This window comes from Phaseolus vulgaris, chromosome 10 (genome assembly GCF_000499845.2).
Source record: "Phaseolus vulgaris cultivar G19833 chromosome 10, P. vulgaris v2.0, whole genome shotgun sequence".
NCBI classification, from domain to species: domain Eukaryota; kingdom Viridiplantae; phylum Streptophyta; class Magnoliopsida; order Fabales; family Fabaceae; genus Phaseolus; species Phaseolus vulgaris.
The window spans coordinates 36,113,525-36,128,653 of record NC_023750.2 but is presented as its reverse complement, the minus strand read 5'-3'; the positions used below and the strand labels follow the sequence as shown (position 1 = coordinate 36,128,653).

At 23.7% G+C, this 15,129-nt stretch overlaps 1 protein-coding gene across 2 annotated transcripts; it reads right to left on the bottom strand.

The window, feature by feature from the left end:
- Window positions 1–3,242: 3,242 nt before the first annotated feature.
- Window positions 3,243–8,156, bottom strand: LOC137819461 (uncharacterized). 2 transcript variants are annotated; one of them, XM_068623314.1, is made up of 6 exons: window positions 7,979–8,156; window positions 4,819–5,348; window positions 4,457–4,649; window positions 4,302–4,366; window positions 4,010–4,220; window positions 3,243–3,650 (listed from the first exon to the last, which is right to left on the bottom strand). In XM_068623314.1, exons 1-6 carry the CDS (start codon window positions 8,111–8,113, stop codon window positions 3,303–3,305), a joined length of 1,482 nt encoding a protein of 493 aa, XP_068479415.1. In that variant the 5' UTR covers window positions 8,114–8,156; the 3' UTR covers window positions 3,243–3,302. The 2 variants fall into 2 exon arrangements, with proteins under 2 accessions (XP_068479415.1, XP_068479418.1); XM_068623317.1 differs by lacking the exon at window positions 7,979–8,156 and adding an exon at window positions 5,711–5,887.
- Between the last annotated feature and the right edge of the window lie 6,973 nt (window positions 8,157–15,129).

Sequence of the window (15,129 nt, the reverse complement as noted above, 5' to 3'; positions counted from 1 at the left end):
AATGACTATTATTGCAAGTAAACTTCAACTAAGTCAGTAGTATTTACATCAAGTTAATGTACTTAACAGTTATTTAAAAATATTCCAAATCGTGGAAGATGAACAGATCAAATAAGCACTAAATAATTTTAGTATATATCTCAAAATTATGAAGAAAAAAAAAATCTTAATAGGTTTAATGATCACACAAGTTAATTTTCAGTTATATAAAGCTTATAATGCTCAAAAAAAAAAAATGCTACTTTTATCATTATTTTCTTATATTATCATATCAGATTTTGCTTTCAATTGGTAAAACATGGTCCCTTCTTGCTTCTTTTCATTTTCAAGAGAATAATCCAGTGCTATAATAAGGTTATGAGCCCACATTTATCTTTTTGGCCTTTACTCAAACCAAAAAATTCTAAGAAAATATAAAATTATAATTTCTACCTTCCTTTCATTTATTTGGTTTGGAATCATAGGTTATATAGAACAGTATACTTTTATTCTAAAATTCAAATTAAAAATATTATTTAAAGAAATACTTAGTTTAGTACACCACTGAAATTATACATATAATTGGTGACGTGAACACACAAAAAATACGGTTATTCAAACAAAATTAAATTAAGCTGAATAAATTGATCTACATAAAAAAATTGAATTATTTTTTAAAAGGAACTGAATTAAATTATTATTTGAATTTAGCAAATATGGAATTACTTGTTTGAAATAGATAAGAGTATGACTTATGAGATTATAAAATGTTTTAATATAAAGTAAATAATTTAAACAATTTAGATAACTTAAACCGTTTCTTCAATTAAAAGAAAAAGACAAAGATTTGGTGTTAGTGATGATGCGAACATGAGCAAAACAAAGAAGATAATTGTTTTGTAAGGTCCACGTGTCCGTGCAGAATATTATGTTATGTGAATAAAAAATTCAGTAAAGTTTTAAAACATTCTTATCAGAGAGACACGTAGGTGCATGCGAAAATGTTTGCTTCTAACACGTTTAAACTTATTTTTTTATAATCTAATTAATTAACATGACGCATCTTGACCACATTATTATTTATATGCTATGATTAATATTAATAAGTTTATTCAGATGCTTATAGGTTTATTAAATACTACAATTAAAAAAGCCATTTTCGATATATTAATATATTAGAATTGATCTAGTTCTTCTATTCAGCCACGCGATTACTATGGTTTTGTCACTTTGATGGGATGATACTTTGTGGGCTTTTACTTCCTCCAAACCCCATTTTTCACTTCCACCCCATTATTTTTAAATGAATATTTTATTTTTGAAGTGACTTCTCAATCTTTTAGAATTTATGAAATACATTATGGAACACGTTTTCTACAATAAGATAACATTTTCAGAACAATATTTTAAGAATCAAATTTCTATATTTTGAAACAAGAGCTTTCTGGAATATGATTTTCAGAACAAGTCTTTTAAATATCTTCTCTAATGCGTTTTTAGGAATTAATTTTTCAGAATAAGCTTTGTGTGTATTCTATAAACAACTTTTTAAAAAAAAAAATTATTTGAACTTGTCACAAGAAAATCATTAAATCAAAATTAATTTTAAATACTAAAAATAATTAATTACTATAATAATCAAATTGGATACTATTTTATAAAAATTAGTTTATAATTTAAAATATTTGATAGTTAAAATATGATATTATATATTAATTTAAAAATTAATTTATAAAATTTTATTAATAATAAAAATTACTTTAAATATCAATAATTTTTTAATTTACAAAATAATATTTAAATTAATAAATATAATAATTTTGATATTTAAAATTAATTTTTAATTAATGATTTTATTTATAATAGGTAAGGTGTTATCCTTCTCTTCTTTTTTGGTAATGATAGTATGTTGGCGGCAGCAGATAGACATGGGAAATCAGTCATTTCATTCAATTGTGGAGGTACAGGTTAAAAAACGGGCGTTCAAAAAGTAAAAGTCTAATTTGTTTTCAATTGCGTAAAGAGTCCATTGATACACTGCACTGATCCTTTCTGGCCCAATGACATTTTGCATACTAGCATAATTATACACAGACGCCAATTTCTTCCAGCACCATATCAATTTTAACTTGCACTCTATCATTTTTTTAAATTTCTAAAATTACTCTTATTCTGGATTTGAAAATCTAGAATAATAAATAAAATAAAAAAATGCATTCTGAATAAAAAAATTTCGGAAAACAAAAATTAAAAATGCATTCTGAATAAAAATTTCTGAAATTCAAAAATGTGTTATGAAAATCAAAATCTAAAATATTTCTAGATAAAAGATTATGAAAGTAATTTTTATTTACATCCTGATTATTTTCATCAGAGGGGTATTTTGTCATTTTCAATTATAGATTGGGTGCAAATTGATATGATGGAATGAGAAATTGTTACGCACTACGCAGATTAGTTGCAACATCTAATAACACCTACATTGTATTGAAACTAAATATTTTTATTCACGATTTCATCATGTCTCTTTTATTTATGAATATGAATTTAGACTTTAATTTATTATTTATGTCATTATATGTTTTTTCATTTACTTATGATAAATAGTAAATTATTAATTTTGTATCTTTTTTAATTATTATAGTTGTATTACATCTTATTTTGATAAGATACTTAAATTTAAAATTAAATTTTTTTTAAAGAAAACCTGTTGATTTTATTTATTTATTTAGATCTGTCCAAAAAAAAAACACACAATTATGTTGAATCTTATGCAGATCAACCATTGTAATAGGAGGTGGGGAAAAAAAGATAGATTGATTCAATATAACTAACTATAATTTACTGTAATATATTTTTTAATATGCAACAACCTTAACATATTTAATATTTAATGTGATACATTAATAAAGTTAATGTTAATATAGAAACTAAAATGACCAATAAATTATATTTTCAAGGAAAATTCTATCAATTTTTTTCTTTTATGTCAAAATTATATATATTAATGCTCTTAAAAGATAAATAATATTAGGAGATCTCACATTTATTTAAAATAATAATATTTTATAGTATATAAATGGTGCAAACCTTACCTCTTAAGAAGTTCATTTGTTTTATAAACTTATAGAAAATTAATTATATATTGTTGATTCTTTTGGTACTAGCTAGACCAAATTAGGTTGTGTCTAACAAAGTCATTGCAATTTATATTTATGCAATATTCTGAATTTACAAGATACCAACTAAAAACTTTAATCATATCAACCAAAAAATGCAATTTTAATCAAAATACTCAATCTCAGTTTGACAAGTTGAATTTGCTACACTAACAAGCTATTGACTCCCTTTGTTTTCACTTGTTGGATTAGATTTTCATTTTTTTTTAGAAACTCTATGAGAGTTTCAGGTGTATAAGGAGAAGGCATTGCACATGGAGGTGTATCACTTGGTGAGTTCACCATGGACTCTACCATAAAACTTTTTTGTAAACCTTGCACAGGACATGCCATACTTTCAGAACAAACCTCTATTGCTCCTTCTGGTATGGTTGGTTTGAATTTTAAGAGCTTTGCATACGCATTTAATAGATGAAACATGTAATCATACACAAACTTCAACTTTAAGTTCTCTAATATGTAGTTAGTCCCTCCATTGCCAATCACTTGTGCCTGCAATGTTTCAAATTTAAAACTTGTTTAAAATGAATCAGTATAATAATGCCAGAGAAACTGATTTTATGTTATTGTTAAAGTGGATCCTTTTGTAATTAAAGTCATATGTCATGTGTAATGAAGCAATATGTGTAATGAAGCTAGAAAGTGAGTGCATGTTTCATTATGCAACTAAGTATGTTTTTAGCATAAATATTATTTTGCTCAAATGAAACAATTTTGAAATTGTATTAACCAAATCACAGATATCTTTTCAGTGTACCATTGTCAAAGTAACATTTTCCTTTTAGTATCAACTATCAGTTTATGTGAGTATAGAAATCATTTAGTAAAAAATAAAGGAAGAAAGTGATTACATTTTGAAGGTGAGAATTTCCCCAATCCACAGCATACTTAATGTCTTCACACATGTTTCTGGGACTGATAGGCCAATAGTGTTGCAAAGGTACCATATTTCTTGTAAAGAAGTCATAATACGTAGGCTCTATTAATAAGGTCATTGAATCACATAGTATTATGTACTTTTGACTCACAGACCATGCAGCGCCTTCTATATAGATCTTATATCTTTCATCACAAAAATTTCTAAAATTAGTAATATGTATAAATAGATTCAAAAGAAAACACAAAGTTAATGAAAATATTTACCTATGGGTACACTGATTTTCTAGCTTTGAATTCTCATAATTACTTGCTCTCTCCTTGTCCCAATGCTGAAAAGGAAAAAAAAAAGTGTTAATTATTTAAATAAACAGTGAAATATTAACCTAGAACAAGAATTAAGGTTCGTATTATATATTTACTAGGCTATCTATTCTTGCATTCCAATCATGTTCTTTTGTGGGATTGCACTTGAAAAGTTCTTTCCTAATACGAGCCACCATTGGGTTACCCTTCCAAAAAGCATAGGGTATTCTATCTATCCATTTGGTCCTCTTGTTGCCTTCTAGTATATTGTGTAATGTTGTTTCCCATGGTGCTATGTTGATCTCAGGCCTAATAACAAAAACAAAAATATATGAAATCTTCAAAAATGGACTCTAGAGATATCACATGGTAGAAGGAATGAAAGGAAAATCTATGAGAAGATTAGAAGAGACAAATTGTCTTTTAGTCTCTATGCAACACATGCATCAAACATGGCCAAAGGGAATAGAAATTTTACCAACCCCAGAAGGACCAATCAGGGAAGACAATGTCATGTGAAATTTCATCTCCACAATAATGGAACACAGGGGGAGGTGGCATAGCTTGTGGTCCTTGAAAATGTTTTTTCAACACAACAGGTTTGTCTCCACACTGAAACATTAGATCCAAATCTGGTATCTTTCCAGGGTACAACCTTATAAGTTGCAAAACTCCCCATACTGTGAACACATCCCTTGTCTCATATACTTTGTCAAGATTTTGTACATAAACTTTTCCATTCACAATTACAAGCCTAAAATGTGAAACGTTTCTGCCTCTTTCAACCATGTCCCTTGTGATTCCTGTGCTCTCCCAGGGCTTTAGATCTTCATGGATCCATCTAAAGTAATCTGGACATGATGTAGTTGATGAATCACCATCAAACTCAAATGTTGTTGGATAGTATGATGAGCATGTTGCTGTTGAATTTCCATCAGTGCAGTTAATTGGAAACTGAAGTTGTTGCTTATTGAATGTTAGAATTGTCTTGGTGCTTGCTACTCTTGACTGCAAAACACAAAAGATATGTATATATATCATCAATAAAAAGTATGTTTCCACACACTTTTAAGAAAGAGAAAGGAGAAGAAACAAAATTTAAATCAACACATTAAAGTTAGTTTATAAAACAAATCATATAATTTCTCTAGATTTTCATTTGTTTTCTCTTAGAATATCTTAGCTAGGAAGAAGTGTTTCCATATATAAGCAAAGAAAAAACAATATGACTCAAGTATTTGAAAACTCACTCTATATGTTTTTTTTTTTTTTGAAGGAAGAGAGACAAACCAAGCAAATTAAGAGAAAATGGTAATATATATATATATATGGATGATGAATAAGCTTAAAGGGTGAGAAAAACTACTTACAAAATCAATTTCCAGGAAGAAAGAGCTTGCAACAAAAACAACCAAGGTGATGATGGAGAAGAAAATCCATTTGATCATTATGCTAAATCAAATGGGAGAAGTTAGCATTATAATTTTACAAGATGTGTTGTTGTTGACTATTAATACTCATAATTAATCACTCAAGACGTTTTTTCAATTGCTTTCTCAACATTAATTCAGAATATTTTTTAGTTTGAACTACAAATGTTCTTAATTAAGAATTGAATGCTTTTAATTAGGTAGAAATTGTGTAGCATACCGTATGAATAAGGGTAAGGCCGTAAGCATCTAGTAGAGTCAATAGTTAAAAGTTTGGTTAAATATTGTAATTTTTATGCCTTTTATTTTTTATTTTGGTCTCTTTATTTTCTTTAAAATATTTTAGTTTTTTGAAAGTAAACAAATTATTTTTAATAACGTGGTCGTTTTATATTTTCAAATTTAATCTTAGAATTTGTTAGAAGAGAAAATTAAAATAAAAAATGAAATCAAATTTTTATAAATTAAGATTAGTTTATATCCTATTAAAAAATAGAGAAATTATATAAAGAAATATTTATAAATTAGTTGATGAAGAAGTCAATTTAATTTTTTATTTATTTTCGCTTAAAAGTTTTGGCCAAACATATATTTTTAATATATTTAAACAAACTTTTATGAAAACAAAAATTAAAAAATGAAATATTTTTTTATAAATTAAAATTAGTTTATACAAAAATTAATTTATATAAATTTTCTCATCATTTTTATATATGAGATCGTTAATAACAGATAACTAGATAACTCTCGATTCTTTCTTTTGTGATCATCTCTGTATGATTTTTTATTTTTTATTTTTTTCGGCATATCTTATTAAGATAATTTAGAGTATGTTTAAAATAGTTTTTCAATGAATACTTTTAAGAAAGAGAAACAAATTCAGTTTTTTCGAAAGTTAAAACTAATATATATAAATATAAATGTTGATTTTGAAAAAACTAATACAGATTTATTTTTATAAATTAGTTTATGAATAAGTAAATATTAAATTAAAAATTAATTTTACATAAGAATGTATTTGTAGTCTGATTTGTTCATCTTATGGTGAAAAAAAAATATTAATGTCAAGAGGTCTTAAATTCTTCAAAACAGGTTAATTGAGTGCATAACTTTGAAATACATCAACTTAAATAATTAGGGCATTTATGTTTGGCTGCCTATGATCATAAAACCTAAAGGTTGGTTTGCCAGAAAAGAAAGAAAAAAAAGCTAAATGTTACTTTTTCGTGTATTTTTACATAAAATTGGTTTTTTTTTTATTTTAAATTTTAAATTTCTTGATTAAGAAAATTGTTAGAATAAATAATTTTTAAAATAAAAAATTAATTTTCAATATAAATTATGTTATAATATATAATATTCATAGAAGATAATAAAAAATTATTTATCATATAAAAAAATAATGTATTTTAATAGTTTTCTTAATACAAATATTTAAGATATTTAAAAATATAGAAACAAATAGTATATTTAACTTAAAAAAATTATAATGGATAAAAATATAAAAACATTGAATTTTATTATATAGTTGAAAAATAAAATTATTTATCTACCATCACATACTATCCTCTCTCTTTCTTCTATCTTTCTCTGATTTTCATGAAATGTAGCCATTAACTGTTTGATGAATTCAAACATGCACTCAAATTGATGGATGGATTCATGTATAATACAAAGGGTACACAACAACCAAGTCAAATTTCAATATTATTTTAATACAAAAGTTATTAAGTTGGGTGACCTTAATCTCATTTTTACGTAATCCCTTCTAATTATTTGTCCCCCCTAACCCTACCTTTTCATCTCTCTCAAAGCTATAACAAAATATCCATACTTTTAGGTATTTATATCTTCATTTTCAAAAATATCCGTTGAAGATCACACATCGACTAGATATTAGAGTCTTTCATTCTATATAAGTGGGTGCAATCCTCAACCTCATGAGCCGGTTTTATGTGGTTGAGTTAAACTTAAAGTCTAGTATCAGAACCAGATTACTTAATAGTGGTAATTAAGAGCACCTTTAGTTTCAGGAAGGGATTCATGAATCATGCATGAATAAGAAAGGGAGAAAAGAAAGTGATTAAGCAAAACATAGGAAAAGCAAAGCATCAAAATGAAGCTAAAACAAGTGATTACATAAGTTGAACAGAACCAGAGAAACTAATTAAGAAGATGATTACTGATTAAGATGAGATGATGACTTACAAGGTCTACCCAGTTGACAAAGAAGTTGATTGCAGCAAGGAAGAAGAGGAAAAGGAGGGAGAAGAAGCCATAGGTAGAAACCCATTTCTTCTCTTTGCTCAAATATTCACAACCTTTACTCATAGCCATCATCATCTATGGAGTTCTTCCACTCCTGCATTGTGATGGTTATATGCACCAACTACCTCAAATAATGGATCTTAATCATATTTTTATTTAGTCAAGGTTCAAACCTTGCTTACAATGGAATATACAACATGTTTTTTTATTTAGGTTCAAGCATGTATAAAGAATGATATCATACAGCTTTAGCAAAACGAGTAAAAAATAAAAATAAAGCTTTAACCAATCACACAAATTTATAATATAACTTAATAAGTTGTGTGCTTTAAACACAAGTTCTTATAGTTTAATATAAGTGGTAATTAAATCGTATGCTGAATGTTTGGTTTATGAAAATAAGGTGTTATTTTGTAGGGAAAATCTTATGTTGTAAAGCATTTAATAGAGAGAGTGGAAGGTTATATATATCAAACTTTTAAAAAAAATTGTGAATACACATAATGGGAATTAAATTAGGGAGATTTTTAATTTTTTTATAAAGTATTTCATTTAATTTTAATAAATAGTAAAAAATGAAATTAAATATAATAAAGAGTAAAAAATTGATTAAGATATTTTTTTTCATTTTCTCTCACCTCATATCATTAGTTACTCATTGGTTATGTTTTTATGCTAATTTTTCCTTTTCATATGTTGTATTATGTTTCTCAAGAAAAAAAAATACAAACTATTCTATTCATGTAACATTTCTCATTTGCTTGGTATGTAATTTGTTTAGGTTAATAAAATGAAATATTAATTGTTATGTGTTTTTTTTATCATAACTTTCACTTATTTATCATTGATTTCCTTTTTAATAATTACATATATCAATATTTAATTAGATTCTCATAGTTTATTTTCTAACAAGATAATATCAGTTTAAAAAATCAACATCAGCATTTTATCACTCAAAGAATGATTGTGTCAATCTTTGACATTAGTAAGAAAATCAAATACATTTTACTTGATTATCGCTTAATTTATCTTATTTTAACTTTTCATATTTTACCATTATTATAGAAAAATCATTTCCTCTAATAAAAATTATCAAAAATAAGATTGCGAAATAGAACAGAAGCTCAATTTCTTGTCTACAATATAGTTATTTATATTGGAAAAAAAACTGAAAATTGTAATCATGATTTAATTATTGACGAGTTTAATAATTTAAAAGAATAAAAGACAGATGTTTGTGTGATTCTTTTATACTTATAGTTATAAAATTATATACTCGTGTTTATTATATTAGTAACACTTGTAATATATATCAGAAGAAAGTTATGAAATAGAAATAATTTTTAGAGATAAAACAATTAATCGTAACAATAACTAAATTAGAGACAATTTTAAAAACTAAAAAAAATAGTTTTTAAATTAATTTATATTATTGTTAAATAGTTCTTAAATTGATATCTAATTAGCAACCAAAGTTTTAACTATCAATTATTTAGTTTCTAAATTTGGTAGCAAAAACCTTGGTTGCTAATTAGATACCAATTTAGAAACCATTTATCAATAATAGAAACTAATTTAGAAACCAAAAATTTGTTAGTTTCTAAAATGATTTCTAATTTAATCACTATAATAACTAATTATTTTTTATCACTCAAAATTAATTTTTATTTTATGATTTTCTTGTAATGATATCTGTATTGTATTTTAAGTATATTGTTTTGGCTATTCCAAAATTATTATTGGTCTGTTATTACATATTAACGATTTCTTCAAATAATAGACCTTTTTTCTTCTTAAAAGTGTTTCAATCATTCATTTTAGTTTTTGAAGTAATAAAAATATTTTATATTTGTTTACTTTTATTAAAAAAATCCAACTTATTAGCATGAAACAATTTATAAAGAGGTTAGTAATGAAAACAATTTTGTTATTTTATAATAAAAAGGCAATGTGAGTGGATGTAATGATGTGCACGTATTTGGAAGTTGACTTGTGTGGAAGACCACATTTTGCATGTCTTGAAACCACATGGGATGATTGTTAAAACAAGATAAACTGATTGCACCTCTCACAATATATGAAATGAGAATCTTTTACTTATATGAAATTATTCATAGATATTTTCGAACATGTGTTTTATTAATCCCTAATCATTGTTTTGAAAATTGTATGTGACTTAGTCACCTCATGATCATGAAATATTCATTCCATTTAAATGGTAGAATTTAATAGTTTCATATGGTTACAATTTAATAATAATAAGTGGAAGAAAAATAATTATTAACATTATGTTTACATGATTAGTATTTTTAAATATGTAAAAATTTAGTTATAATTAAAATTAATAATAAATAAGTACATTTAATACTTATATTTTAGATTTGTAATGAATAATTTAAATTATAAAAAAAATTATATCTAATAAGGATTTTTTAAACTTATCGTATTTTAGAGAACGCGAAACTTATGATATATTATGAAGATTTTGAAATCCATAATATTTTATGGAGATTTCAAAAAATTTATGTTTATGGAGAGATCTTTTATGGAGATTTTGAGATCTATAGTATTATATAGAGATTCTTGAATTCATAGTATTTAATAGAATTTTAAAATACTTTTTTCAGAAATTTTTAAAAGAAATTGATAAACACATTCTTCAGTAATGATTTAAAGAGAAAACTACAATTTTAAATAAATAACTTAACTAATATTTTAATAATTGATAATATAAAAATAATTTTTCGTTAAAATGATTTTTTTTATTGAGTGTAGATATGTTATATTAAGAAAATAAATTTTACTAATGCTGATATTTGAAATATTATTATAAGCATTTTTTTGTTATTTTAAAATATTATTTATATTATACTATATATATATAAATATATATATATATATATATATATTCACAAGTGAAAAGCAAAGAAAACACATAAATTGAAAAATAAAAGATAAAGATGGATAACAAAAACTAAATTTTTGCGACTAACTTTCTTTATATTTTTTCAAAATTTGACAAAAAAGGTAATAAATTAAACTCAAAATATTTACTATATAATCAATTATGGATTTATTATGTAAATACATAATTGAAATATAATTATCAAGTTAAATATATATGACATTTTTATATAACTAATTCTTATTATTAATCTATTAATATTTATACTTATTATAATAGAATAAATATAATTAAGTTTATAATATAATAAAAAAAAGTAAAATACAAAAAAAAATTATTTTTAAAATAATATATCAATAAATCTCTATAGAAAACATGCCAAATCGATTTCACTCACCTCCAATGTTTTATTCTTCCTTTTTCTCGGTGTCATGGGTATCCCAGTAAAATACTTTAGTCAAGATGGACATCACTCCACTCGCTCTTCCATCCTTACACCCACATTCAAAATTAGTTGATCCAAACACACTAGTCATGACTTGATCCAAACACACACCCAAAGAAATATTAAAACATTTTAAACCAAAAATATATTTTCCTTAAACAAGAGTCAAAAGATTGAGGATCCTCATTGTAAAGCTTCCTACAATCTTTTCTTAAGTTTATTAAATTTCTAATATTTAATTTAATCATAAATAAGTGATATAATTTTTTTAAAAAAAATTATTTCTTAAACACTTAGAATTAGAGTTATGGTGTATTGGGTTTCTATATTTGTGAAGTGTATACATCATGTCTCATCATAAAAAAATTGCTGCACTAATTTTTCGCTATATCTTCGATATTAATTATTAGGTTGTTTTTATGGAATGACAACGAGATCGTCTCAATCTTATATAGTAAAATAATATTATTTTTCAATAGTTGTTGAACAATGTAACTAAGTTATTTTAATTAAAAGTATATGCATATTAAACTAATATAAAATTATTGTGTTTTCTTCCTTTGTTTTTTCTCATTATTTCTTCTGCCATATTCTTGTTTCCCAATACTATTAACATTGTTTTTCAAAAGTTATCGTCGGAGTGATTCATTGAAGTTGAAAATTTTCAAATGTTTCAATATACCGATTCATGCTTTAATAGTTTACATTTTTTCTTCTTCTTTACAATACAAACATTGTTCAATATTTATTAAAGGCAATAATTTAGAATTAAAAGTTGTTATTCAAAATTATTAGAAGTTAAAATTTTAGTAGTTAATATTAGATATAAATTTTAAAATATTACTTTATAAATTTATATTAATAATAGTCGAGAACTAATGTTGTTACCAATTTTATTTTATTTTATCCAATATATAAAGAAAAATAAGATAGTTTGATTAAGAAATTATATAAAAAATAATTATAAAGAAATGTATCTCATTATATTATATAATGGTGTGTGTGTGTAAAAATAAAAAATGGTAAAAAAAATGTATAAATATTTTATTAAAAACAAGACAATGTATAGCATTCTTAGTTTAAAAAAAAATTAAACAACACGTAAAAAAAATAATAGATGTGATATAATTTTAATATATATATTCTTATAAATTTTTAAAATAATAATGTAAATAATATAATTTTAACGGATATATAAAATGGTATTAATTTCTAATATTTATGTTTTCTTTTATAATAGATTTCAAGTATAGATTTATAGTTTTATTTGAAAAATCTTATATGTTCAATAAATTTCCTTTATATTTGTTAAGTTTTGTTAATATAATATTTACAATAGTCATTTTAACACCATAATTCATATATTACACTTATTAAATATAATATATGATTAAATAATTAAAAATTATATTTACTAAATATAATATAAATTTTAATATTTTATTAAGCACTGTATATTCAATCAATTAATTTTAATATTCATAAAAAAAATATTATTAAAAATATTTACCAATGTTAAAAATGTTGTCACAAGTGGCAGAGTTGCAACCAATAATGGAAAATAAATTATTGTATATACATGATATTGTAATGAACATTATATTGTGATGGTAATATTTCCTAACATCATATTAATGCTATCACTATACCACGTGTAAATAAAATCTCGTGGAATGATTATTGTAGTGTAATTAGTTATATTAAGTTAAAATATTAAACATATAGTCAAGTCAATATCAAGAATGAATTTTTTTTATCTATATAGTGATTTTATCTAATTGAATAAAATTATTTTTAGTCCCAAAAAATGAAGAGTATTATTTTTATGTAATAGAATGCCATTATCTATTTTACATATTCTTTTATTGTACATAGATAATGATGAAGTCAACATGGCTCTAATTATAGAGTGTGTTTATCTAAGATAGTTTTTTGAGATTAACGATTTCATTACTTAAAACACAATTAATCATGTATAAAAATATGACAGTCAAAACACCAAAACTGGTAGCGTAAAAAAACATTTTTTCAAGTTATGATATTGATTTTTATTCAAACTATAGATATATTGAATACTTAGATATATTGAATACTTGTAATAAATCAATTGAAATGAATTTTTACTACTATTTTTTTTAATATATAATTTTCAGTTGAACTTTATTATAATATTTTAATATTTATATCAATAATGAGTTAAGATGAAATATTAATTCGTTTGTCACGTAAAAAAAATTAACAATAATTAATTTTAATAAGTTTTTTAATATAAATAAGTTTGAATTAGAAAAAAAATTAATTTTATATGAAAATAAAGAAACCAAAAAATATATTTAACTTTTAAATAAATAATATAAAAAATAACATAATTAAATCTGTACAATTTTGTTTTTATTTATTTTGATTATATATTTTTTTTCAATAAAAAATTCCTATTTTTATATGTGTGGTATTAATATAATTTATTTTCTTATAACTGAAGAAAGTGTGTGTGAGATCCGTCATAGTGCAATGAAACAGGGGTTCTTACTGGAGACAATTTTCTTATTTTATTTTATTAATATTACTTTTACACAAAGTAAGCCATAGGAAAAGGAAAGCCCGAGAGTGTACGTTAATCATGTTTTGACTAATCACATCTTAATTTCGTCATAAGCAAAATAGCTAATTAAATTCGTTGCTTAAAAGAGAAACAATTAACCCTCTCAGCACATGGCATGCAACAATTAAACCTTAATAAATGAAGTTTATCTTCTGCCAGTTTCTAACAATGTTATTTTTTAACGCCAACATTTTTTTTTTTACTTTTATAAAAAAAAATCACAAAATATGTTTTAATCGATTTTTTTTGTTTTTAAGAAAAGTGAAATCTGATAAAAAAAATTATATTTTTAATTGTTTTGAGAAAGTTTGAGCATATATGAGAGTTCTATCTATTTATATATATATATATATATATATATATATAAATAAAATGAAATGTTCTTATTTCTAGTTAATGTGAAATTTGTATCACACTCCCCCACGTCGAGACCAACCAACTTGTACGTGAGACTATATATGTAAGGTGGTCCGATAACTGGTCACATTATAGGTCCAACAAACTTTCGCTAAGATAAATTAAAAAGATTCTGATATCATATTAAGAAGTGAACTTTAAACATAACACAACCTTATAAAATTGACTCATGATATTGGCATTATTATTATGAAATATCTTTATCTTTTGAGATGTCCCTAAACTTATTAATTTAATTAACTCACTTTCTTGATCCAAAATCTCATTATATCATATTTAAGCATTTCTTCCACATGTTATTCTAATAATACATTTCCTTTATCAACCCTTATATATTTATTACTTAATTTTTTTCATCATTAAATTAATATAGTTCTTTATATTTGTTTAGGTAGCATATTTTTTTTTATTGATATAGTTCTTTAAATTTAAGCATTGTTATTTATATAAAGAACAGTGCTTAAATTTAAGCAACACATTTACTACCTAAATTAAGGCACGATGTGTAAGAACCGAGAAAAATAGTTTTAGAGTAGAAGTGGTATAATTAAAATGACATCTGAATATTTTATTATTAAATTTAAAAGGGCATATAAATAGAAATTCAGTTATTTAGGTTTCATTTTAAAAGAACCATCATCTCTCTAAAAACTCCATTTTCTTTTTCTATGTCTTTTCTCTAATATTCTAACCTCCTCGCTTATCAGTTTGACGATCGGAGT